The sequence below is a fragment of the Salvelinus fontinalis genome, chromosome 16 (assembly GCF_029448725.1).
Source record: "Salvelinus fontinalis isolate EN_2023a chromosome 16, ASM2944872v1, whole genome shotgun sequence".
Lineage (NCBI taxonomy): Eukaryota > Metazoa > Chordata > Actinopteri > Salmoniformes > Salmonidae > Salvelinus > Salvelinus fontinalis.
The window spans coordinates 9,991,122-10,018,314 of NC_074680.1; the positions used below are offsets into that span (position 1 = coordinate 9,991,122).

General features: G+C 42.6%; 2 protein-coding genes across 9 annotated transcripts in view; both read right to left on the reverse strand.

Moving 5' to 3' along the window:
- Positions 1-10,479, reverse strand: part of LOC129812614 (sorting nexin-14-like) — a 29,788-nt gene extending 19,309 nt beyond the window's left edge. For 2 of the 5 annotated variants that reach the window (XM_055864327.1, XM_055864326.1), the window contains exons 1-12: positions 10,157-10,476; positions 9,838-10,066; positions 9,493-9,613; positions 7,831-7,904; positions 6,179-6,257; positions 6,041-6,084; positions 5,842-5,929; positions 4,100-4,184; positions 3,853-4,009; positions 3,552-3,627; positions 1,600-1,725; positions 1,399-1,513 (exon numbers count right to left, since the gene is read on the reverse strand). In XM_055864327.1, coding sequence (XP_055720302.1) covers positions 1,399-1,513; positions 1,600-1,725; positions 3,552-3,627; positions 3,853-4,009; positions 4,100-4,184; positions 5,842-5,929; positions 6,041-6,084; positions 6,179-6,257; positions 7,831-7,904; positions 9,493-9,613; positions 9,838-9,974 — 1,102 coding nt within the window. In that variant the 5' untranslated portion in view covers positions 9,975-10,066; positions 10,157-10,476. Of the gene's footprint in view, positions 1-1,398; positions 1,514-1,599; positions 1,726-3,551; positions 3,628-3,852; positions 4,010-4,099; positions 4,185-5,841; positions 5,930-6,040; positions 6,085-6,178; positions 6,258-7,830; positions 7,905-9,492; positions 9,614-9,837; positions 10,067-10,156 lie in introns of all 5 variants that reach the window. The other 3 variants (XM_055864325.1, XM_055864324.1, XM_055864323.1) reach the window with 3 other exon arrangements.
- A 388-nt stretch (positions 10,480-10,867) lies between these two features.
- On the reverse strand, positions 10,868-19,561 carry LOC129812615 (heterogeneous nuclear ribonucleoprotein Q-like). Of its 4 annotated transcripts, none has more exons than XM_055864330.1 (12): positions 19,424-19,561; positions 17,755-17,914; positions 16,876-16,994; positions 16,660-16,767; positions 16,426-16,539; positions 16,007-16,183; positions 15,763-15,898; positions 14,911-15,116; positions 14,549-14,698; positions 14,328-14,449; positions 13,808-14,151; positions 10,868-11,829 (listed from the first exon to the last, which is right to left on the reverse strand). In XM_055864330.1, exons 2-12 carry the CDS (start codon positions 17,900-17,902, stop codon positions 11,804-11,806), a joined length of 1,650 nt encoding a protein of 549 aa, XP_055720305.1. In that variant the 5' UTR covers positions 17,903-17,914; positions 19,424-19,561; the 3' UTR covers positions 10,868-11,803. The 4 variants fall into 4 exon arrangements, with proteins under 4 accessions (XP_055720305.1, XP_055720304.1, XP_055720303.1 ...); XM_055864329.1 differs by having other exon boundaries at positions 10,868-11,832; XM_055864328.1 differs by having other exon boundaries at positions 10,868-11,832; positions 13,781-14,151.
- Between the last annotated feature and the right edge of the window lie 7,632 nt (positions 19,562-27,193).

The following is a 27,193-nucleotide window of genomic DNA, read 5'->3' on the forward strand; positions in this document are numbered from 1 at the left end:
AGGAAGTTCACATAAGGGTATGCAATTTTATTATAATAAATAGAAGACTTTAGAATACTCTGATACTTTCCTCTCATGCTCAGGCCTCAAAATGAAAGACTATGAGCAAAAGAAAAAGACCCATACAGATTAAATGGCATGTTTTAGGGAAAATAATATTACCACAACGCAGTATAGACGCGGTCTAGTGTAGATGCGGTGTTTGCGTTCCATCTCAATCACCCCGCGGGATAATAGGCTGAAGAGCCCCACAGGTAGCGGCTTCTGCAGGAATGAAATAGCGTCGCTACCCTCCTGGGTCTCAGAAAGCGAGACCAGGCGTAGGGATGAGCGGCATGAATAATCCTCCATCTCGGCTAAAAGATCCGTCATGCCCTGGATGTTCTCCGCATTGATGTTGATATCATGGTGTTCACGCTGTTCCGCTTGTATTGTGTCTGTGCGGGCTGATTGTGTTGTGCCGGACTGGTTACCTTCGCAATTTCAATCTCAAATTTAGTGAATTTCATCTTGAATGATTCGATGTCTGTGAGGATGGCGATCACTGTGACTTTAGTAGTTTTTACATCAGTGCACATTTCGGATAGACTCTTTTAGCTCAGCAAGCCTTCCCGACATCAGGAGCAAGTGAGATAGAACCAACTCCTCTTTGACGGGGAGCTGCATCCCTGTAGACCCATGTACAGAGGGATGCTAACAGCTTTATTTCTTATCTTCTTGATTTGTAGACAGAGACGGAGTAGTCGGCTCCAACATGTTGATATTTCTCTCGGCAGGCATTTCAGCGCTCATTCTTGTACGCGATTAGTTCAGATGGTCAAAAGAACACTAAAATTAGCATTTAAAAACTTTGCACAAGAGTGAGCAAAACTCCTATGCCACCATCTTGCTCGTAAATAACACGTCGCTTTCATAGCGTATTACTTTTAATTATTAGGGTGTACTAATTGTCAAGTCTCAAAATCGATATCCATCTTACCTCTATATTGTTTTAAGTCCTGCGGATTCGAGAAGAAAAATCAACAGGAAAGTGAGCCTGTCAGATCGCCAGTAATGTCATTTCCCAGATTTTTGACAAAATATTTTACCTCTGGCCTCCATTGATTTATTAACCCTAATTCTGGCCATCCTACAAGGGTAAAAACTCCAATAACTTTGAACGAATCATGATACAGACATGAGGTTTGGACCACTTGTTTAGTTAGAAAAGTATCTACACAATTAACATATTTTAACCATTGGTCAAAAGATGCCTTTTTGATTGGACACCCTACACTTATCCATTTTCCTTCAGACTGTCCAAACACTGGGAAGGGGGGAGTTTCTGGGCTACTACATAGTTGTCAGTCTGTATTGATCTATATCTGGGATAATGGCGAATGGCCAAAGCCTGCTTACCCACAGTGAGGCAGAACTGGAGAACGTGCACGGCCCCCTCCTGCTTGAGGAAGTTCATGAAGCGGAAGAGCAGGTCCTGCTGCTCCCTGATCTCCTTCAGCTCCAGCTTCAGCACCTGAGAAAGAGGGGAGAAGATGAGTGGTTTGGAAGGGCAGTATATGGGGAGAAGAGGGGGAAAGGATGGGTTACTTGGCTACTTACAGAGGGCTTCTTGTTGCGAACGTCAGAGTACTTGTGCAGGAAGTGAACCAAGGTTGAGCTGGGCTCCATGGCGGCCTCGGGAGGAGAGTTGTCGATGAATATGAGAAGCAAATGGTTCACGGTGTCCTAAAATGGGAATGAGCATTGATTTACAACAGAAAATCTATGCCCATTCTGGCTTGTTTATGTCCTTGGAAAGACTTGCAAATTATATCAAGCCTGAAAACAACAATCCAAAACCTGGACCCGTACAAATCAGCTGGGCTAGACAATCTGGACCCTCTCTTTCTAAAATTATCCGCCGCCATTGTTGCAACCCCTATTACCAGTCTGTTCAACCTTTCTTTGGTTTCGTCCGAGATCCCTAAAGATTGGAAAGCTGCCGCGGTCATCCCCCTCTTCAAAGGGGGTGACACTCTAGACCCAAACTGTTACAGACCTATATCTATCCTGCCCTGCCTTTCTAAAGTGTTTGAAAGCCAAGTTAATAAACAGATCACTGACCATTTCAAATCCCACCGTACCTTCTCCGCTGTGCAATCCGGTTTCCGAGCTGGTCACAGGTGCACCTCAGCCACGCTCAAGGTACTAAACGATATCATAACCGCCATCGATAAAAGACAATACTGTGCAGCCGTATTCATCGACCTGGCCAAGGCTTTCGACTCTGTCAATCACCGTATTCTTATCGGCAGACTCAATAGCCTCAGTTTCTCAAATGACTGCCTCGCCTGGTTCACCAACTACTTCGCAGACAGGGTTCAGTGTGTAAAATCGGAGGGCCTGTTGTCCGGACCTCTAGCAGTCTCTATGGGGGTACCACAGGGTTCAATTCTCGGGCCGACTCTTTTCTCTGTATATATCAACAATGTCGCTCTTGCTGCGGGTGATTCCCTGATCCACCTCTACGCAGACGACACCATTCTGCATACATCTGGCCCTTCTTTGGACACTGTGTTAACTAACCTCCAAACGAGCTTCAATGCCACACAAAACTCCTTCTGTGGCCTCCAGCTGCTCTTAAACGCTAGCAAAAATAAATGCATGATTTTCAACCGTTCGCTGCCCGCACCAGCCCACCCGACTAGCTTCCAATACTCTACCCAGCAAATTGGATGCAGTCTATCACAGTGCCATCCGTTTTGTTACCAAAGCGCCTTATACCACCCACCACTGCGACCTGTTTGCTCTAGTCGGCTGGCCTTCGCTACATATTCGTCGCCAGACCCACTAGCTCCAGGTCATCTATAAGTCTATGCTAGGTAAAGCGCCGCCTTATCTCAGCTCACTGGTCACGATAACAACACCCACCCGTAGCATGCGCTCCAGCAGGTATATCTCACTGGTCATCCCCAAAGCCAACACCTCCTTTGGCTGCCTTTCCTTCCAGTTCTCTGCTGCCAGTGACTGGAACGAATTGCAAAAATTGCTGAAGCAGGAGACTTACATTTCCCTCACTAACTTTAAACATCAGCTATCTGAGCAGCTAATCGATCGCTGCACCTGTACATAGTCTATCTGTAAATAGCCCATCCAATCTACCTACCTCATCCCCATATTGTTTTTATTTACTTTGCTGCTCTTTTGCACACCAATATCACTACTTACACACCATCATCTAATCATCATCCTCTATTACTCCAGTGTTAATCTGCTAAATTAATTACTTTGCTACTATGGCCTATTTATTGCCTTACCTCCTCATGCCATTTGCACACACTGTATATAGACTTTCTTTTTTTTCTATTGCGTTATTGCCTGTACGCTCATTTATTCCATGTGTAACTCTGTGTTGTTGTTTCTGTCGTGCTGCTTTGCTTCATCTTGGCCAGGTCGCAGTTGTAAATGAGAACGTGTTCTCAACTAGCTTACCTGGTTAAATAAAGGTGAAATACATTTTCTTAACCTATATTTTCTAAAATAAACATGTTTCATGGCTACAAAGCACTTACAGGATCAGCCAGGTAGTCCAAGGCAGGGAGGAAAACAGAGCCAGCCAACACCTCTCTTATCAGAAGAGTAAGCGATCTGAGGATAATGGAGAGACGGGTATGAAAGAGAGAAATGGGAAAACAGAGACCGGGTTCGTATACAGTTAGCATGAAACAGAAACTCCCCGAAACAAGAAGGCACTATCTGATAAACTAATAAGAAATTCTACATTTTGTTTTCTGTCATAACAGTGTGCCCTAATGGAACACAACCCAGGAGACAATGACCTATATTGCCTCAAGAAATATGGTGCCATGTTACCTGCAGTCACAGGCTTTGGGGGGCAAAATATAGGGGAAGAGCATCTCAGTCAACTTCCTGAGGTAGAGGAGCTCGTCTCTGCGACTGCGTAGTGCCACGTGCAGGTCAGGGCCGTACTCCTCCAGTGCTGCTTGCTGCAGATACTCAGCGTTCTTCACTAGGGGGTAGAAACAAGTCAAGGGTCCAAAGTTCCACTCTTTGGAAAGAACTCTGGCAGTAAAAGATATTTAAAAATTAAGATGATTACCTTTTTGCCTTGCTTTGGTTATTATTTCAATGTGCTTCATGGAAACTTTAAGCAGTTTGGCCGTGATAAGACCTGGGATATCAACCTGAGAAAGAACATAGGACATAAATACACTGCTCAAAAAAATAAAGGGAACACTTAAACAACACAATGTAACTCCAAGTCAATCACACTTCTGTGAAATCAAACTGTCCCCTTAGGAAGCAACACTGATTGTCAATAAATTTCACATGCTGTTGTGCAAATGGAATAGACAAAAGGTAGAAATTATAGGCAATTAGCAAGACACCCCCAAAAAAGTAGTGATTCTGCAGGTGGTGACCACAGACCACTTCTCAGTTCCTGTGCTTCCTGGCTGATGTTTTGGTCACTTTTGAATGCTGGCGGTGCTCTCACTCTAGTGGTATCATGAGACGGAGTCTACAACCCACACAAGTGGCTCAGGTAGTGCAGTTCCTCCAGGATGGCACATCAATGCGAGCTGTGGCAAAAAGGTTTGCTGTGTCTGTCAGCGTAGTGTCCAGAGCATGGAGGCGCTACCAGGAGACAGGCCAGTACATCAGGAGACGTGGAGGAGGCCGTAGGAGGGCAACAACCTAGCAGCAGGACCGCTACCTCCGCCTTTGTGCAAGGAGGTGCACTGCCAGCGCCCTGCAAAATGACCTCCAGCAGGCCACAAATGTGGATGTGTCTGCTCAAACGGTCAGAAACAGACTCCATGAGGGTGGTATGAGGGCCCGACGTCCACAGGTGGGGGTTGTGCTTACAGCCCAACACCGTGCAGGACGTTTGGCATTTGCCAGAGAACACCAAGATTGGCAAATTCGCCACTGGCGCCCCGTGCTCTTCACAGATGAAAGCAGGTTCACACTGAGCACATGTGACAGACGGGACAGAGTCTGGAGACGCCGTGGAGAACGTTCTGCTGCCTGCAACATCCTCCAGCATGACCGGTTTGGCGATGGGTCAGTCATGGTGTGGGGTGGCATTTCTTTTTGGGGCCGCACAGCCCTCCATGTGCTCGCCAGAGGTAGCCTGACTGCCAATAGGTACCGAGATGAGATCCTCAGACCCCTTGTGAGACCATATGCTGACACATGCACATTTGTGGCCTGCTGGAGGTCATTTTGCAGGGCTCTGGCAGTGCACCTCCTTGCACAAGGCGGAGGTAGCGGTCCTGCTGCTGGGTTGTTGCCCTCCTACGGCCTCCTCCATGTCTCCTGATGTACTGGCCTGTCTCCTGGTAGCGCCTCTATGCTCTGGACACTACGCTGACAGACACAGCAAACCTTTTTGCCACAGCTCGCATTGATGTGCCATCCTGGATGAACTGCACTACCTGAGCCACTTGTGTGGGTTGTAGACTCCGTCTCATGCTACCACTAGAGTGAGAGCACCGCCAGCATTCAAAAGTGACCAAAACATCAGCCAGGAAGCATAGGAACTGAGAAGTGGTCTGTGGTCACCATCTTCAGAATCACTACTTTTTTGGGGTGTCTTGCTAATTGCCTATAATTTCCACCTTTTGTCTATTCCATTTGCACAACAGCATGTGACATTTATTGTCAATCAGTGTTGCTTCCTAAGTGGACAGTTTGATTTCACAGAAGTGTGATTGACTTGGAGTTACATTGTGTTGTTTAAGTGTTCCCTTTATTTTTTTGAGCAGTGTATTATAAAAAAAAAATATATCTTTAAAAATCATCTGATATCTAGAATAGTCTAAATTCTGTTTGTTTCACCTTTTGAGTTCGACGTACGAGCACAGCGGCAAAGAAACGCAGAGTCACTCTCAGCTCATCCACAAACGCCTCATCGTCTGTGATATCCCTTCACAGGGGGAAAAAAATTAAAATAAATGGTCATATGTCTGCATATACCATGCCAGAGGATGTATTTAATGCAACACGGAGCACTTGTGAGTAATATACAGTAACAAACCTATACCAGGGATACACAAAGTTTTCAAGAACCAGTTCCAGAACCTTGAAACAGAGCAAAAACATATCACATCTTAGAATGACAGAAGCACTTTCCAGAAGACACAAAATAAAATGAGTTTGATCCAGTGTCCCATACCTCTGATAGAGAGGCATCCACTTTGGAGGGAACTTTCAAGTCCAGCCATGGTTGATAGTTCTCCAATAGTAATGTTGGTCTGTCAATAGAACATTATTTACATAGAGCACCAGTCAAAATTCTGGACACACCTACTCATTCAAGGGTTTCTCTTTATTTGTACTCTTTTCTACATTGTAGAATAATAGTGAAGAAATCAAAACTATGAAATAACACATGGAATCATGTAGTAACCCCCCCCCCCCAAAAAAAAGATTTAAAAAAAATAGTTTTGCACACTCTTGGCATTCTCTCAACCAGCTTCATGATGAATGCTTTTCCAACAGTCTTGAAGGAGTTCCCCCATATGCTGAGCACTTGTTGGCTGCATTTCCGTCACTCTGCGGTCTGACTCATCCCAAACCATCTCAATTGGGTGAAAGTTTGGTGATTGTTGAAGCCAGGTCATCTGATGCAGCACTCCAACACTGGACTCAGACCAAAGGACAGATTTCCACCGGTCTAATGTCCATTGCTCGTGTTTCTTGGCCCAGGCAAGTATCTTCTTCTTATTGGTGTCTTTTAGTAGTGGTTTCTTTGCAGAAATTCGACCATGAAGGTCTGATTCACGCGGTCTCCTCTGAACAGTTGATGTTGAGATGTGTCTGTTATTTGAACTCTGTGAACCATTTATTTGGGCTGCAATCTGAGGTGCAGTTAACTCTAATGAACTCATACTCTGTAGCAGAGGTAACGCTGGGTCTTCCTTTCCTGTGGCAGTCCTCATGAGAGTAATCATGGACTGTCGTTTCTCTTTGATTATTTGAGTTGTTCTTGCAATAATATGGACTTGGTCTTTTCTCAAATAGGGATATATTCTATATACCACCCCTAACTTGTCACAACACAACTTATTGGCTCAAATGCATTAAGAAGGAAAGAAATTCCACAAATTAATTTTTAACAAGGCACACCCGTTAATTGAAATGCATTCCAGGTGACTACATCATGAAGCTGTTTGAAAGAATGCCAGGAGTGTGCAAAGCTGTCATCAAGGCAAAGGGGGCTCCTTCAAAGAATCTCAAATATATTTTGATTTGTTTAACACTTTTTGGTTTCTACATAATTCCATATGTGTTATTTCATAATGTTGATGTCTTCACTATTATTCTAGAATGTAGAAATAGTTTTTAAAAATTAAGAAAAACCCTGGAATGAGTAGGTGTGTCCAAACTTTTGACTGGTACTGTACATAATGACAATTAATTTCCACTTTTTGTTTTCAATTAGTCTGTGAAATATTGATAAAACCCATTAGTTCACTCTGTTGTCTCGTCTAGCCAAATTACCAATGTGGGACACTTTCAATTCCATTATGTGCTTCAGTATACTCTTTTGCCACTGGGGGTGCAGTAAAACGTCATTTAACAGACGGGTGATAGACAAAATCAACAACTCCAATCAATGAATGTGAACATCAAAATAGTAAGGTATATGGAATTCCTGCACTATTTTGTCAAATTAATAGAGAGAGATGAACAGTAAACTCACAGAGACCCAACAGTAGGAACATCAAGCAATATTATTCACTCTCAATTCCACATAAATACAATAAGGCCAACATCCTAATAAACATTCATTCACATACAGTATTTTTGGAGCAGTGATCTCACCTGTGCCTTTTACACTTTATTTTCCCGCAGACTGCACAGCTGTGACCCAAGGGAAACAACTCTTGTTGGTCCTGCTGACAGATACAATACCACCCTCTATCAACCTGGACTATAAGTAAATATATAGTTACAGGTAGAGGTCGACCGATTAATTAGGGCCGACATCAAGTTTTCATAACAATCGGTAATCGGCCTTTTTGGACGCCGATTATGGCCGATTACATTGCAATCCACGAGGAAACTGCGTTGCAGGCTGACCACCTGTTACGCGAGTGCAGCGTCAAAAGGACCTTGTGGCTGCAAGGAGCCAAGGTAAGTTGCTAGCTAGCATTAAACTTATCTTATAAAAAGAAATCTAACTACACATGGTTGATGATAATACTAGGTTAATTAGCTTGTACTGCGTTGCATATAATCAAATGTGGTGCCTGTTAATTTATCATCGAATTACAGTCTACTTCAACTTCGCCAAACGGGTGATGATTTAACAAATTCGAATTCGCGAAAAAAGCACAATCCTGGCACAAATGTACCTCACCATAAACATCAATGCCTTTCTTAAAATCAATGCACAGAAGTATATATTTTTTAAAACCTGCATATTTAGTTAAAAGAAATTCATGTTAGCGGGCAATAGTCACTAGGGAAATTGTGTCACTTCTCTTGCGTTCAGTGCAAGCAGTGTCAGGGTATATGCAACAGTTTGGGCCAACTGCTCGTTGCGAACAGTGTTTCTTCTTAACAAAGACCGTAATTAATTTGCCAGAATTTTACATAATTATGACAAAATATTGAAGGTTGTGCAGTGTAACAGCAGTATTTAGACTTAGGGTTGCCAACCGTTCGACAAAATACGTAATGGTTCCGTATTTCACTGAAATACTAAACGTTTTGTTTTTGAAATGATAGTTTCCGGATTTGACCATATTAAATGACCAAAGGCTTTTATTTGTGTGTGTTTATTATAATTAAGTCTATGATTTGATATTTGATAGAGCAGTCAGACCGAGCGGTGGTAGGCAGCAGCAAGCTCGTAAGCATTCATTCAAACAGCACTTTACTGCGTTTGCCAGCAGCTCTTAGTAATGCTTGAAGCACAGTGCTGTTTATGACTTCAAGCCTATCAACTCCTGAGATTAGGCTGGCAATACTAAAGTGCCTATAAGAACATCCAATAGTCAAAGGTATATGAAATACAAATGCTATAGAGAGAAATAGTCGACACGTCTCAATTTCTATAATAACTAGAACCTAAAACTTCTTTAACTGGGAATATTGAAGAACTGGGAATATTGAACCACCAGCTTTCATATGTTCTCATGTTCTGAGCAAGAAACTTAAAAACACTAGCTTTTCTACATGGCACATATTGCACTTTTACTTTCTTCTCCAACACTTGTGTTTTTGCATTATTTAAACCAAATTGAACATGTTTCATTATTTATTTGAGACTAAATAAAGTTGATGTATTATATTAAAGTTAAAATAAGTGTTCATTGAGTATTGTTGTATATATACACACAAATAAAAAAATTACATTGTCAGATTAATCGGTATCGGCTTTTTTTGGTCCTCTAATAATCAGTATGGGCGTTGAAAAATCATAAAATCGGTCAACCTCTAGTTACAGGTGTATATTTTCTGTACATAAGGTAAACCTACCTTGGTCTTTGGCTTTATAGACAGTAAGATATTAGGCAACAGAGTCTCTGGGCCAAGAGAGCAGTAGAATGTGACAACGCCAGCCAGGAACGACCAGAAAACCATAATAATGTGCAGATATCTGTGAATTCAATAACATTTTACACATACGCTTACATTGGGAATGTATTATGACTCATTAGTTTACCTCAGTCATTCCTAAATCGATATGCTAACTCAACTGATGCAAATACTGCCTATTCGTGATCCTGAGCATCATGCAATAGTCTGTTTTATTGTAGGCTTGCCTACAATTTGTAAACGTGTGAAACATTGTAAGCATACAGTAGGCCTATTTGTACATACCTGTTCAACAAAACAGTGGATAAGAGCAAGACAAGTAGAAGGAAGCAGAAGACTGGATACTGCCGGCCCAGTTCTCTCAATAGGTCCAGCTTCATCCTGTGCCTCATCTTCTGCAGGTAGACTCTGATGCATCCCATTGTCAGGATGGACAACGTACACAAGTAATTATAATCACGTAGTTATGTTGCACTTTCACTGGAGAGCAATGGAGGACCTTCCATGATAAACACTGCGACAAATAAGTGCGATGTTAGAAACGTCATATACCTAGGCTAGGCAGAATAACGGTGCAATTTGATAATGTGTCGTCTATACTCACCACAATCAAATATGCAGGATTAGTCAAGCTAGCTAGTTGATGTTTGAAACGCTATCTATCATCATGCTAGCCAAACGTCAACATCCCCTCTCTATACTGCACGCAGCGCACCCATTGACATGCGCACGGTCTTTGACGTGTGCAGGGCACGCGCCAGTCTGCTGTAAACCTGTGTAACCAGTCGAGTCAATAAAGGCTTCACATGCGTTCACCGTCTATATACTTCTGAATATCATTATTATCAATGTCCATCCAACTTCAGCACGCGTACGTGTTTTCGTCGTTAAAATAACTGGACGGTCAGGCTGATGTCACATCCGGTTCATTATGGGATCATGCAACATTCTTGTCGTTATTTTTATATCCCACTTTACCTGCCATGCCCCCTGCGAACATAACGGTGAATATACAGTATTCCAAAATCTAATCACATCGCTACAGTACTGATTTCGTGTAGTGGCAGGCTAGCAGCAAACGACTAACATGCGTGGCAGCAGTACTCACTGTCAACGAAGTGCTTATTATAACTGAATGTAATGATTCAATTGAAATCACAGGATAGTGACGTTACACATGCACCTCTAGTTGAAGACTCCCTGGGAATGAGAAAGTACACTCAGTGACTGTGTGATGTGCATCAGAAAGCTATAATCAGTGCATAAAATGTGTGACATGGTTTAACAAGATGTCATACAGAGAGTAAGACACAGATAGAAATCAAAAACTTTATTACAAAAATAAGTTACACTCACCTCCATTTTACAGTATAAAACAATTTATTTGCAGGAATGCAAAAACGTGGTTGGCCACCAACTGCTAACATTTTTTCAAAAGGTGGTTGTAATTATTTTATTGAGGGAGTTAACAGTGTACAAAACCGGATGAATAGTTCAGTCTCCTCCAGTCTCATTTTCCAAACTATACAACCAGTAACTACAATAATCTGAAGAAGCAAGGTGTCTTATTCAGTTCAAAATAGGATAAAAGCAGGGCTTGTTCAGGCTCATCATATGAGATTATTTTTGCATGCCCAGTTTGACTGTTTGCCATGTCAGAGCTGCAGCAAGTCCTTTCGGTTCTGCTGCTGCTCTTGTGCATATTTTGTAGGAAACAAGCCCTGCTTTCATCAATATAGTTTCCCTATTTACAGTACAGGCTGGGTAGTTTAATCCTCTGTACTGAGGTAGTTAACCAACCCTTTAAAAAAGACAAGTTCTGAAAATAACCACTTTCCTGGAATGCCTGACTTATCCATGCCAGGTGGTTACACCTAAAACCTGCAAATGTTCTCTTCAAACATCCAAATCAAACGATTAAGATTAACAGGGATATTCCAACAATAAAAATTGTGATTAGCACAAAAATATACAATAGCATCAAGCTCCTTTGAGCCACTTCAAACTAAGAAACTTAAAAAGTGCAAAGTCTTCAATAATTATTTAAAATGGCATTTTTGGGGGGGGGGGGTGTGGGGCATACAGGGGGAGGCAAGTTTTTCTAAATAATCCACTGATTGTTTAGGTGGCAGTTTGGGGGAGATGCTTCTGTAAGGCTGGAATATTGGACCATTTTGCTGACTTCTCCATCCGTATCCATTGCAGCTTCTGGTGTAACCCAACACAGTAAGTCAGTCTTCATAGTGACAGGTCAGGACCGGCCTCGACCCCTTTTCCCTGCTGACCAAGCAAATAGACAGAATTGGAATGGAATTCAAAATAATAATAAAAAAAAAAACACAACACAGAACTAATGACATTCAATCATGTAAAAAAAAACACTAGATTAGGGTGACCTTAAATCTGCAGAGGAGCAGACCTTTCAATTAGTGCTCTGAAAGGTGACACCTGTTAAGGTTTAGACCTAAGGCCAAAAGTCAGGTGTGTTTTGAAATGTTGAGAATAGGTATACATACCCATCACTAATTTGAGGAAGTCTAAAGACAATGACAGAAATTTAAAAAAATAATGCCAGTCAGATCTTCACGGTAAACTATCAGCGTAACCAGACTTAATCCAAGATAGAATATACATATTTTCATCATTTGGACACCGAAAGCTAAATACAAATCTGTACATTGAAAATTACCATTTGAATGTGAGGCTCAGCTTTCAAAAGACAAGGAATAAAATGGTGACGTCTGCAGACCTGCCAACCTTGAATAATTTTTTACGGGTACCACTTCAGTGTGGCGGCGGCACCCCCAGCTCCCATAACAGCCCGCGTCGACACCCACACTGCTCAAATTATAGGCAAATACACCTTTTTTTGCCTAATAATGTTGGCAGAAGACTGGCTCAGTAGGAATGGTAGACTATAGACTGTTATGGGTACTTGGTAAGTGGTTGCTCTCCAGTAGATAACTAGAAATATGTCTAAAATGTACAAAATCAGGGCTCTCTCTAGAATTTTCTGACAAGGTGGTGCTGATGTAGACCTACGGTTGGGTAGGGGGAGGTCCAGAGGAAGTTAGAGGATTTATAATTTTTGAAACACCTGTAACTGCCATTTCCCGAAACATAGTCTTAAAGTTCATCAAACAATATAGTCAACAGAAGTCTTGTTTGATCCTAAATTATTTTTTTCCTATGTTGAATTTAGGGGTAATGATTATTCTAATTAATAGGTGTCTTTATGTGGATAGTCTAGTGAAAGTGTAAAACTGGCTTAATTTAGCTTGGAGAGAAAATTCGGAATATAATTAAATTACTGGATGCAATATAACATTCAGTAGTCGGGTTTACTATAGGCTATTTGGAATATGAAACTGAACTAGGCCTTTCAGCTTGTTTCAGATCTCCATCCCTGACATAATCCATCAAATTAGGTCGGACTACTAGGCTGCCATTCATTCAACATACCTTGGTCATTGGCGAACTGACTATTATCACGTCATTAGCAGCCTACTGTTGAAAGCTATATCAAGAGGACAGACCAAGAACTGACTAATTAACATAGGCTTACTAATCTTTAACATAACTTTCTGTGAAGGACGGTATTAGCAGAAAAGTTCTCTCTGCCATGTATATTGCCATCCACACAGCGACGTGCACTGAACTACCCCAACACTTCACCGTTTCCTTGCTCATCAATGCGCTCGCGCCTACTACCTTTGCAGAGATCAAAGCATGTGCGGCCAAGAAAGTGTTCTCGCTAAACGCTGTAACTAACTAACACATACAATTCTGGAAAATGTAGTCGACAAACAGTTCGTTCTCCATTTTCCCTGCCTTTTTCCCTCACACATCAGTAGTATCAATGGATGAAGTGGATTGGATCAGTTGTCAAAAACCACAGTGTGCCAACTAGAAGCCTATTTATTTTAGGGTTGTTTTTCGTACCAGCGTACTTTGACATCAAATTGCGTGCATGGTACGCAAGATATGTCCCGGTTGGCAGGTCTGCATCTTTATGATTCCTTACTTTCAAGGCCTATATTTTACACAGAATGTAAATAGCGAACTATGGTCAATTTATGCCATAAGGAAGAAATTAATGCAGGTTGAAAACATTTGTTTAAGGTTGTGGGGGGGGGCAGTCCTGCCCAAATAGTATGTTTGCATTTTTCTGTAGCTGATAGCAAACATTTGCTATTGACCATTGTCAACACAGCTAGTCCCTATTTACCCAGTGCCCCTTTGGTCCCCTGCACACCTCTGCTCGATCCAGGGCCACTTCCACCTCGCTGAGAAAAGCCACCCACTCTGCCCCTGGGTGTGGCAGCTCCACGGCCCCGGGAGGATAGGGTGGCACCACCACGGGCTCCGCCTCGGGCCCCTCCTCGTCCTCTGCCGGGAGCTTGGAAGTCCTCATAGCCGTAGTAGGGGTCTTCATAGCCACCCCGGTAGTTGTGGTAGTCGTAGCCATAGTAATCGTAGTAATCTTCATAGCCGTAGTAGTCATGGGGGTAAGAGTAGCCTCCTCGGCCGCCGCCTCGTCCTCTGCCTCTTGTGGGAGGTGGCATGTGAGGTGGGCCGTAGTAATAGTAATCGTCATACCTGGGGAGAGGATATGCACTTGTTTAGTAACAGTACAGGACGCATTTGCGCTTGTTAGATCACGTTAACTTTTCTATTCAATCATTCAAAGGTGAAAGGCTGCCCAACAACGCAACTATAATTTTGACCCGTATTTGCAGGCCTCAAGTAACTGAAAATCAATTGTCTTTGCTTACATTTGTGTCTTAGCCGCTTGTCTCTGGGCTTTGCGTTCTTTCCTCTTCTGGTCAGGTGGCTTTGCAAAGACTATTTCAATGTGCTCTCCCTCCAGGTCTTTCCCATTCAGGTCGGCCAAGGCCTGTCAAAAGAGGCAAGTTGAATAACTACACAAAAAACAGCCATTGTTACCAGTTTTGTGATATTTTGGTTAGAGTAATATAAAGACTCCAGCACGTACCTTGACTGCGCTCTCTCTCTCCTCAAAGTGGATGAAGGCGTAGTCTTTCAGCTTCTTCACCCGCTCCAACTTGCCAAAATGACTGAAGGCCTTTTCAAGTATTTCCTCCGTTACAGTGCTCGCAAGGTTTCGGACAAACAGCACTTTCACCTGGGAGGAAAAATGGTAGTGGCTTATCAATTACACTTGAAAAGTCTGTGTCTCTGTCATACACTGGTGGTTACTTCCATTCTTACTCCCTGGTAAACAGCGTCGAAATCAAATCAATGTTAACTCTGAAATATTTCACAGGTTTAATGGACAGACAATACAAAACAATTTATCACAGGCGAAATGAGTCCTGTTAACTTTGCTCCACTTACCTTGGCCATGACCTCAGGATCAGGGTCTTCTATGGGGTCAGCCCACTCCACAGTCACCACATTCGCCCACACCTTGACCTTGCCACTCATCAGCCGGCGGCGGGCCTGAGCGGCAGTTTTGTGGTCTTCATATTCCAGGAAGCAAAAGCCTCTGTTCTTTTTCTTGTCTTCTGGCTGATGGTACAGTATGACATCATTAAGACCCTCTGTTGAAAGAGAGGCAAAAGGGGAAAGGCATAAAGGGTATCCTAGCTGAACAGTGATCAGTGCACAAGAAAGCTTGCTCCTTCTCCATGCAAAAATGCAAAGCAAAAACGAATGGAAAGGAGTTACTCTAGAGAGTACCTTATTGGAATAGTTGGCAGCAGAACAAAATATCACACATTCATGGAATGTTTCCTTCGGTTTAGTCAAAACATTTAGTGTTCCCTTTCTTTGACACAGCTGTTCTCTTTGGACAAGTCTTGAGACCACGGATTTGTGCCCAGTTAAGTGCAAAGTGTCCAGTCAGATCTTAGCGGTAAACTATCAGCGTAACCAGAGTTACTCCAGGATAGAATAGATGTATTTCATCATTTGGACACTGAACCCTGACACTGGAAATGAGCAATTAAACTGTTGAGCAAATATAGCCCAGCTTTACATAGCACACCATACATAAACCCAAACTCAGACTAAATGCAATCTAACACACTAGCAGTTGATCATGATTGCTGCATTCAGTAACATAAGGCAATGTTTAAACACTGTTGTCACTGTAAATATAAATCTTTGTCAAGACAGAATATGACTGGCCAAGCAAAATGTCAATTTGTCCCAGAAGATCATTCAACAAAAAGAGGTGCTGCTTACCTGTGACTTTGGCAAATTCTTCCACAATCTGCTCTTTTGTTTTACTCTTGGGGATGGAGCCAACGAATAGTCTATTATTGGCCACAGAGATGCACACACCAATGTGTTTGCCGGGTCGAATTTCATTGTTGTTACACTGTGGAAAGAGGGGAGTGGGTATGAGAGAGTGCATGACATGTCATGATTGGGTGGGCTAAATTCTCCATTCCTATCATGAGAGAGGATTCCAACAAGTGGTACATACCAGCTTGACAGCCTCCTGCGCCGCCTCTTTAGTGCAGAAAGTGACAAAGGCGTAACCTCTGTTCAGGCCACTGAGGGGGTCCATCATCAGACGCAGGTCCCAAATGGGCCCGGCTTTCTCAAACAGAGGGACCAGCTCATCCTCAAATAGATCTCTAGGGATCTTGCCAACAAAAATCTGAGATGAAAGCAAAATTAGGTTAACTTGGTGTGAAAGAAACTTTGGGTCATTGTTACACAATAAATCTCCAAAATACAGAATGAATGGGTGTCCAGTCAGATCTTAGCAGTAAAACAGCACAATCTGAGTTACTCCAGGAAAAATTACATATTTTCATTATTTGGACACAGAATGCAGAAACACTATCATACACACCGAAGTAAACTATAACACACCATTGAATTATTGTAGAGACATACCTCTGTACCAATTGTGGGCTGTGCCCCTGTGTGAGCAGAATCTGGAGGGGGGCCTCCATACTTCCGCTGACCTGTTGTCACATCGAGCGTGTAGCCAGTTCTCTCCAGCAGGGCCTGTTTATTGAAATAACATGATTGAGGTCAAATGCCTTCCAGAGAACAACTGCACAGTATATGATAATGATGACATGTCTCCATTATCACTTATATCAAGAATGTTCGCTAAAACCATACTTTGATTTTGGCCTCATCTGGTCCTTTATTGGAGTCTGAGACTTTGGTACCCTGTTTCTCCCTCTGTCTAGATGTCTTCATAACTCCACAAAGAAAGGCACTTTTGTTCTGTTGATTAAAGAAAAATCTGTACACTTTAGAGGGTGAAATGGTAGCATTTTGTTTCAAGACTTGATCACACAATGCAATCAATCCACCATCCCCCGCCATACATACCTGAACATGTGAGAGGTCGCTGTCCTTGAACTGCAACAGAACTTGCAGAGCACCTTCTTCGTTGAACTCTTTCAGAGCCTCAATCGCTCTATCATCTAGGTCACTGTGTGATACCAAACCTGAGGGACATAAAAAAAAAAACATCAGTTACTAGCAGGAACAGAACTACGGGATGCCATCTTTTCAAACGGGTCTTGCCACAATGCATGTTTGGGGGTATCAAAGTTCACTTATTTCTGTGACTTCTTTAGGGATTGCTTAAAATTTGAATAATTTGCATAACATAAATCAGAGAAAAGGAACCATCTCAGGAGACCAATATTTTAAATTGGACAAAGTGCATTGAGTAAAAGCACTTTCTTCAACGTCTGCAGAACTAACCATAACAGACGTTATGTTTTAACTTGATATGGCAGTCCTGTGCACTGTACGCCCATAATGAGCTTGTGCACATTCTGCTTTTGGAGGGCCCATCACCTGTCCCAGCCACCGACAGCTGCTGCCATTGTTGCTGCATGTGCCCATCTGCCTGAGACTTTCCAGAGAGACCTCCGCTAAACTGTGGCCTAACTCTTTACTCATCTGTGCTGCTACACTGTAATTATTGAGAACACAAAGTGTCCGTGACACCAGTGCTCTGCCCAGATATACCTTTAAGACAATGGACATGTACCCAAAACATTTATTTCACATCGATATTGGTGGTGTATGAATTCTCTTTTTTCCATTACACTGCAGTACCCATTTTGGTAGGAAACCACAAAAAGTTGCTTGAGGATCCCAATTCCCACATTCAAAGTTAATGTAAAATATGACAGCACATGCAATAGCAAAAGTAAAATTTGTGTACGAATATGCTGGATATTCAATGTGCCTTACCTGCTATGTAAATTTCATCTAGTTTTTCAGCAACTTTCTGTGGTAAACCAGCTTCTAATAAAGTCTGGAAGTGTTCAGAATGGGTAACTGCAGCAGTGGTGTCCATTGGTTCTTCTGGACCATTTCCATTAATATGTTCTGTGGCCATGTCTCCAGAAATCTGTGCAAATGCAATGAGCCAAATTAATCCTGGGTCAAGTGCAAGACTGTTGATAGCTTTTTTTGGGAGGGGGGGGGGGGGTCATGCGCAACAGGCACACATGTGGGTTCCCTTAAGTGGAATCAGGTCACATTTCAATTACGATATTGGAATTTGCATATCCGTATCAATTCTGAAAATGCTGACACCTAATAAAAGTATTAATTGCTATTTAGGATAACTGCATACCTTATACTTATTTTCGTTTGCATGTGCAATTTATGAGGAGTTAGCTAGGCTACATGGTAAAATGTGTACACGTAATGACATTTCCCGCCTTTGACTGTGTTGGAATAACAACTTGGCACAACACTGCTATAGCTGCTAACGTTCGCTAACATCACGTTCATTTCCCGCTGCGTACAATGGCATGGTCTGATCGCTAAATTATAAATTAGCCTACTGATTGCAGACTTGAGCACTACCTGGCTAGCAGCTACACGTGTTCCTTCGGTAGAGTACCGCGACAGAGTCTCTAAGCCACCCGTTTCCGGTAGCTAACAAGACAGTCAGCAAGCATTTGTGCAGGAGCAAATGACATGGTGTGGTAGGCTAACGTTACACCTATCTAGTTAAAATGTTTGATAACGTGTTGCAAATCACTGATAGTTAGCTAACTTGGCTAGTTAGGGTAAATGGAGCAGTCTAACGCGAAGCCATTTCAGTTTGTGCTCATGCAAAAAGTCTTCAATGCAGGCAAATAACGTAACGTTTGCTTACTAGCTAACGTTACCCAATTCTCTAACTAAACTTGTCAAGCAACATCGTTAGAGTTTATATATAACTTAATTTAGTTAACTATAAACCACAAGTGTTCAGATTGTTAGCCAACGTCATCTAGCTGCGTTATCCATAACGTTAGCTACCCAGCAGCCAGCTAAATAATAGCACGCTAAGTTAAATAATCATGGTCCTCCAACCCTGTCAAGTCACAATAACAAACCTAGCTAGTTATCCATACTAGCTAGGCAACGTTAGCGGAGTGACGACCATGTTTTCCTAGCCAAATTGGTTACGCTAAACTGTAGTTAGTTCGCGAGTTGAATCAAAACTATCTGACAAAGGCAATTTTCGAAGTTTGCACGTTTACGCGCAGAGGTTAGCTCCCTGGTTGGCTAGTTCAGTTAGGTAGTGACAATGATCAAGTCATTCATGTTGTAGCATAATTATCCCACTTGGCTGAGTTAGACACCATTAAAACCGCGAAAGCTCATATATGGCTTGATGGTTGACTTAATTCGGCTCGACATGTCCATATGTAGAGCAGAGAGAGGCCTTGTAGTATGGTAACTAGCTAGCTTCGTGGTTTGTCAACGTGCCGCCACATAGGGAGAGTCCATTTTCAAAAAGCCGGTCTGGAGAACCCGTCCCAACCAACCGTTTCCACATTGTTTGAAACACCACACGCTCAACTACTTTAGCTATAAATTGTGCTATGATCACGTGACCAGTTAGTAGTATTCATCATACCTGCCGATGGATCACCAACTTGTATGGTGTTGATTATTTCGGAAGGAAAATTTGATAATTACAAGAGGAAAAGTGTACAACTCCCGGCACTAGTTCAGCTCCACTCATTCACTCTTGAGGATGTAAAATGGCTGCCACGTTCACGCCGCGAGTTTTGTCTCGTCAATGGGGTTTCTTAGACACCCATGCACGGGCTTGCCTTCTATGCATTTACTCTACAGTAGAGTGGAAAATTATTTGTATGTAGTGCTACAGTGATATTTTGCCTCTGATTTTGCATCTGAAATGGCTTGAATGACAAGAGAGAGGCGAGGATTAAAACTCAACATTTCTGTAAAGATAGATTTTGAACAATAGGCTATCATAACAATGTTCAGCACCTTTGCCTAAATTATTATTAGAATTCTAAATATTTGTAAACAGTATATCAGTCATTTTATGTTTTGGATCCATTCAGGAAGTTTTGTAATTGAAAAATATCCAATGACATTTAAATTGTGGAACTTTACAGTTCTTGAATTAGAATTTGAAACGATTCCTGAAATGCCCGAATTTACATGGAATAAACCTAAACCCTTTTCAAATCTTTTATAAACTGGTTGGCTGTTATTGAGACCATTGTGATGGGCTATTTTCAACTTCATTGCCATTTTTTTTGACATAACTAGTGTCTCATAAAGTGTCTCAGTCATGTTTTTACACAGTTCAGATTCTATTGAATTCCACTGAATATTTTTGAAGAATAATCAGGCACAATGATTTGTGCAAAACCCTGAGGCGTAGAGGCCGGTATTGTTCTCTCAGTCAAACTGTCCTGGTAATGCAGCCAGGGTTTTATTCACTAGTGCACACTGAAAACGTAGCAAAATGGAAAACACCTGTTTCTTATTGGTCAGTTCAGTCTGTTTCCTTCATGTCTATAATTAATATGACCCTGCTTCTAGTAAGTTGAAATCATCATTGGTTGAGAGAGCCGTAGTAAAGAAACACCCTTGAAAATGCCACTTTCCACCACAGCGTGTCACCCTCTTCATTGGCTTGTTTCATACACTTATGATGTGAACAAAGAACTTCAACAAAACAAACAACCAGGCCAATACAGTGTTCACAAAACCCAGTATAGTTTGAGTAGATGAGAATTTGCTGATGAACAGCTTTGATAGTCATTGGCTCTAAAAAAAAATGTTTTTGCTAAACTGGCACTTGTGAGCGAGCACATGCTGTATTTATGCTTTTCACTCCTCCGACAGACCTTTTCTCAGTAGGCTAATGCTTGGCTTTATCACATTTTTATCATAGCCTCTATCCTATCAAGATTGCATGATACTCCACCACAATCTTACCACTTACTGTTGCTATGAGGCGTTGGCTTGAATGCCCAGTGAGTTTCATATTTTACCAGAGCAATTTGAGCATGCCCTTTCCTTATTCATAAGAGATGGAGCATGAGCAAAGGGCATGACCAATGTCATTATGCAGTGCCCTTGTCATTCATGAGCTCTAGGATAAACCATTTGAGGAAGACAGGACCCTAATGAAGGGTTTGTATCTAATTTATTCACTTGGTAGATAGAAGCCTTATGGATAAACGAGTCGTCATTGTAAAATATGCAATTTTTTCTGAATATGTCACACTCATAATCAATTTCCGGAGCTGGAAGGGGTGGTTGGAAGGACTTTCTGAACTTCGTAAATATGCACATAGGCCCACTATATGCCCCCACACCTCAGTGCTTTATCGACAGGTAAAGCTGAGCTTGGTGACCTGACTCTACAGCAGTCGTATCTGAAAACTCTCCCTATCTCCTAGGGTTTGCTTTCCACCGTCCCTCTGGAATGGGAATCCTTGCACAGATGGAGCTAAGCATACGTTTGTACGACCGTAGGTATAACAATGTTTTATACTCTAGTTATTACAAAGCATTAGTTACACTAATTATTAACAACTGCAGCATTGTTATTCAATTACAAAAGTATACAATTCTCCATCAGCTGTTTAGTTTTGTAATTTACGAACTGTTTATATTGTGTATGACAAGCTAAAGGTTTGACTGTTTGGACAGTTTAGGATGGTACCTACGAATTAGGGCTGAGAATTGCCAGAGATCTCACTATATGATATTTTCACGATACCAATAGGATATGTATTGCAATTATCACGATTCTTATGGGTTGAGATTCGATACTGTGATTTTTGCGATTTGATGTTCCAAACATATTGCTCACGATATGTCTGCTGCAGAGGGACAAGAAAGAGACATGCGGAAATGGGTTTTGATCAGTCATGGAAATAAAAGTGCTGAAAATAATTTGGCTCTCTGTTAAAAAGGAGATGGAGAACAAGCTACACTACATGACCAAAAATATGTGGGCACCTCTCATTCCAAAGTCATGGACATTAATATGGAGTTGGTCCATTCTTTGCTGCTATAACAGCCCCCACTCTTCTGGGAAGGCTTTCCACTAGATGTTGGAACATTGATGCGGGACTTGCTTCCATTCAGCCGCAAGAGCATTCATGAGGTCGGTGTGACGACCCTCCCACTCTGTCTACCGTTTTCTCTCTCTCTTTGCTCTTGTTTCCTTATTAGGATGTTGGTGGGTGGAGTATGGAGGGTCGTCAGCTACATGGGAAACACCTGGGCCCGGGTGTGTCCCAGGATAAATAGACCTCTTCCACAGTCATTGGGGGAACTCTCTCCATGCAGACACGTCATAGATTTTGTTGGGGGCTTTTTGTGACTTTTTGGTTGTTTGCTTTAGCACCTTTCAACACACCGCATTATCACATTTATGCAAGAAAAACACCCACTGACACTACTGATTACACACACCATTGTTAATTGCATTTAGGTTACCTTAGTTAAATAAATATATTTTGTTATTCCTTATCTCCACGTTGTCTCCCTTTTGTTACGGGCTTTGAGCCGGTTCGTGACAAGTGGGGGCTCGTCCGGGATTTTGAATGTATTGTTTGGGAGAACGTGGAGTTAATGTTAAATTTTGTAGGGGTTTTGTTTGCATATTTTGTTAGTTTGTTGCCTTTGGTGGTTTGGTTTGTATACGGTGTTGGAGAGAGTACATTGGTTAGTTTCCAGGTCCCTGCCCAGCCTGGAAACTCTTGCTCTACTCGCTGCTGGGACATCGGTCTGAGGTGAGTACAATCTGCTGAGTAACTCAGTGGGAGATTTGGATAGGGTAGTACCACTTACTACCCGGAGCTATAGCCTTTTTACCCTGATGGGCTTAGCGACATGTTTCATTTTGGAATATGTTGGGCATGGATAATGTTTGTTATTTTTGTGTGGTGTCTGTGGACTGAGCAGTTGTCTCGGGGGCACATCTGTGGCTTGGGGGAATCTGCCAGCTTGTGCTGGGGGGTTTATTTCCTTGCCAGCGGGCTACAGTGCGTAAATACCTACCGCAAATCCGCACGAAGACTAGGGTTGAGTTATTGTAGGTTTTGGGGAAGCTCCATATCTCATCTCTCTTCTGTGGTGCTCAAGGTGATTGTCATTTCTCAGGTTGTGGTCTGGTGTGCTCAGCAGAGGGGAAGAGTGAATTTTTTGTTGTTGTAACTATGGCGTCTTATGTAGATGAGTTCATTCGCTTTCCATCAGAGGAACTGTTAGAATTAGGTACTAAAGAACAGCTGTTGAAGGTCGCTGAACACTACAAGGTTGAAATTAGTGATAAACGTCTAAAGAATTCTATTAGGTTGATATTGAAGGCCAATCTGATGGAGAGTGGTATTCTTGAAGTTACTGGGGCAGCCTCTGCTGAAGACTCTTCGTCTCCCCGTAATGTTAGTGGCCATTCCATTGGTTAGTCATGGTAGTCTTCTTTTTGAACAGCAGAAAGAACTGCTTCTGTTACAGCTGGAGCATGATCGTGAGAAGCTGGAGCATGATCGTGAGAAGCTGGAGCATGATCGTGAGAAGCTGGAGCATGATCGTGAGAAGCTGGAGCATGATCGTGAGAAGCTGGAGCATGATCGTGAGAAGCTGGAGCATGATCGTGAGAAGCTGGAGCATGATCGTGTAAAGTATGAAAAGGAATTAGCATTTAAACAAGATATGGAGCATGCTAAAATCAAGTTGCAACAAGAACGGATAGAGTTGGTTAGGGAAGGAACGATCTCAGGGGAGAGGTTGTTCTGGGAAGGTGACCCAGATTTACCTAGGGGTCGTTCCTCTTTTGGTCGTGCCCCGGACACATTTGATATTGTTGGGAACTTACGGTTATTGCCTCAGTTTAATGAAAAGGACCCTGAGACATTCTGTTCGTTGTTTGAGCGTGTTGCTGACGCTAGGAGTTGGCCTGATTCTGACCGCACTTTAATGTTGCAGTGTGTGCTGACTGGTAAAGCGCAGGAAGCATATTCAGCTCTTAGTGTACACGACAGTGCCAGTTAAGATAAGGTTAAAACGGCTGTGTTACAGATTTATGAATTGGTCCCTGAGGCTTACCGCCAACGATTTAGAACTTTAAAAAGGGATGATAAACAGACTCATGTTGAGTTTGCGCGACAATTGTCTTTACAGTTTAATCGCTGGTGTTCCGCCTCTGCAGTTGTGACTTTCCAAGGGCTGTGTGATCTGATTATGTTAGAGCAATTTAAGGACACAATCCCTGGTCGTATTGCCACATATATTAACGAATGAAAAGTAAAGACTGTCGCTGAAGCTGCGGTTTTGGCGGACAAGTATGTTTTGACTCACAAAAGTGTCTTTGCAGAGCCTCGTATTCGGAGTGAGTGGGGGCGTTCGGAGAAATTTGGGCCTCGCTCACCGAGGTATTTTGGTTCACGGGCAGAGTTCCATTCAACTAGGCTTGAGCCTGACTCCCGTAGTAAAGCTGTCTTTAATCAAGAGTGTCATTACTGTCAAGGTTCAGGTCATTGGAAAAACGAATGTCCGGTTCTCAGGGAAAAGGGTCAATTCAGTAGGTGTGATTACGCTAAATCTAAGCCTACGGCGTTAGCTGCGCCTGTTCCACATCAGTTCACTCATGACTCATGGTCTCAGGCCCAGGGGCATGTGAAAGTCCATATTGACCCAGACTATTTACCTTTCATTACGGAAGGTTTTGTGTCTATATTAGGAAGTAAGGAATTAGTGCCAGTGAAGATCTTGAGACACGGGTGCCTCCGAATCGTTTGTTGGAGTCTGTGTTACCCTTTTCAGCTGAGACTGATTCGGGGAATAGTGTTCTAATTAGGGGAATAGGTTTGAACACTCTTTCAGTTCCATTGCATAAACTGATGTTGGATTGTGGACTGGTAAAAGTTTAGGTTGTTGTGGGGGTGGGTCCTTCGTTACCTATTGAGGGTATCGACGTTATTCTCGGGAATAACTTGGCTGGTGAGCGTGTGTGGCCTATCGTGTTTCCATCTCTAGTCGTTTCCATAAAGCCGTCAGTTGTTGAGATTCCTGATGAGAGTGTACAGAGCTTCCCAGAGGTGTTCCGTGCGTGTGCAGTGACGCGTTCTATGAGTCGTGGCGAACTGGTCACTGTGCCGACTAATGAGAATACCACAAAGAAGTATGCCACTGCTTTCCCTGTTATTCCGTTATCTGTTACCCGCTCAGATCTAATCAATGCGCAACGGACTGACCCCACATTAGAAGAGTTGCGTAACCAAATTGGGCATGTGGAACAGTTGGGAGATGTCGCCCATGGCTATTTTCTCCAAGAGGATGTCCTGATGAGGAAGTGGGTGTCTCATGGTAGTTGTTTTCTGGGGGAGGCGATTAGTCAGGTTGTGGTACCAGTAAAACTTCGTGAGTTGGTGTTGACAACTTCTCACAATGATGTTGCTGGACATATGGGTGTGAGGAAAACCTACAATCGCATATTAAGACATTTCTTTTGGCCTAGATTAAAGAGGGATGTTTCTGATTTAATCAAAACTTGTCACACCTGTCAATTAACTGGTAAACCTAATCAAGCTATTAAGCCGGTACCACTGTTTCCTATTCCTATACTCAGCCAACCTTTTGAATATTTGATCATTGACTGTGTGGGTCCTTTGCCTCGTTCTAAAAAGGGTAGTAGTTACCTGTTCACTGTGATGTGTCAGACCACAAGGTTTCCAGCAGCCTATCCTCGCCGGTCTATCACGACTAAGTCTGTGTTAAAAGCTTTGACTCGGGTATTCCAAACAGTGACAGAAACTAAGGTCATTCAGAGTGATCAATGATCTAATTTCACCTCTAATCTGTTTGGTCAGGTTCTCCAACAGCTCCATATTAAGCACAATCTGGCTAGCGCCTATCACGCGCAAAGGCAAGGAGCACTGGAACGTTTCCATCAAACACTTAAGTCTTTGTTGAGAGGTTATTGTACTGAGATGGATAAAGATTGGGAGGAGGGGTTGCCTTGTTTACTGTTTGCCGCTAGGGAGGTTTCACAGGAGAGCACGGGTTTCAGTCCAAATTACCTTGTGTTTGGACATAGGGTGCGTGGACTTCTATCTGTTCTTCAGGATGACTGGAAGTCTCCCGAGCCTCCTCAGTCCTTGTTATCGTATGTGTGATTTCCGGCGTCGTTTGTAAGCCGGAAGCGAAATGGCTAAAGAGAAGCTATCATCTTCACAGGAGAGGATGAAAGGCATATTTGATCGCCAAACTGAGTCTCGTCACTTTAGTCCAGGTGACCAGGTTCTTGCTCTGCTGCCAATTGTTGGTTCTCCTTTTCAAGCCAAGTTTCAAGGTCCATATACAGTGGTGCGCAAGTACACTGAGCAAAATTATCTAGTTGCCACTCCAGAACGGAGGAAAGCACACCAGCTGTGCCATGTAAATTTGTTAAAACCCTATTATGCACGTTCCTCTGAGACTGAACAGTGGGAATCTACAGAGGACGGTAAACCTGTTCTTTTGGCTGAAACAGTTATTTCCTTGGATTCTTCTCAGGCTAGGTCTGTGAATAAGGATGAAGATGTTCCTGGTCCCAACGATTGCATACTGCAGGGTAGATTGAAAAATTCAGAGACACTGGATATTTTAGACAGCCTTCTCACTCATCTACCTGTTGATGGGCGGGAAGAGATGGTTGGCCTGATTCGGAGATTTCCAGGTTTGTTTTCTGATACACCAACACGTACAAACTTGATAGAACATGATATTGACGTTGGAAATGCTGACCCCATTCGTCAGTGGTTCTATAGAGTTTCTTCAGAGAAACTGCATTGTCTGGATGCTGACGTCAGGTACATGCTGAAGAGTGATATAGCAGAGCCTTCTTTCTCCAGATGGGCATCTCCCTGTATCTTGGTCAGTAAACTAGATGGGACAAAAAGATTTTGTACAGACTACCGTAAGGTCAACAGTGTCACTAAGCCAGATTAATTTCCTCTTCCTCGGATGGAGGACTGCATTGATCAAGTCGGAGCAGCTAGATTTGTAAGTCAATTTAATGTTTAATTAATTAATTTAATTTAATTTAATGCACTAATGTTGCGCCATTAGTCAGTGTTCCAATTCATCCCAAAGGTTGAGGTCAGGGCTCTTTGCAGGTCAGTCAAGTTCTTCCACACCGATCTCAACAAATAATTTCAGTAGTAACCTCACTTTGTGCACGGGGGAATTGTCATGCTGAAACAGGAAAGGGCCTTCCCCAAACTGTTACCACAAAGTTGGAAGCACAGAAACGTCTAGAATGTTATTGTATGCTGTAGCGTTAAGATTTCCCTTCACTGGAACTACGGGGCCTAGACCGAACAATGAAAAACAGCCCTAGACCAATATTCCTCCACCAAACTTTACA

Bases quoted from the DNA above. Each gene is read 5' to 3' on its own strand.
- LOC129812615 (XM_055864328.1), bottom strand. From the start codon at position 17,902: ATGGCCACAGAACATATTAATGGAAATGGTCCAGAAGAACCAATGGAC. The intron at 15,117-15,762 runs GTAAGCAGCACC...CTCTTTCAACAG, and splicing joins AGAATTTGCCAAAGTCACAG to AGGGTCTTAATGATGTCATA. The intron at 14,699-14,910 runs GTAAGTGGAGCA...TTTTCCTCCCAG, and splicing joins ATCCTGAGGTCATGGCCAAG to GTGAAAGTGCTGTTTGTCCG.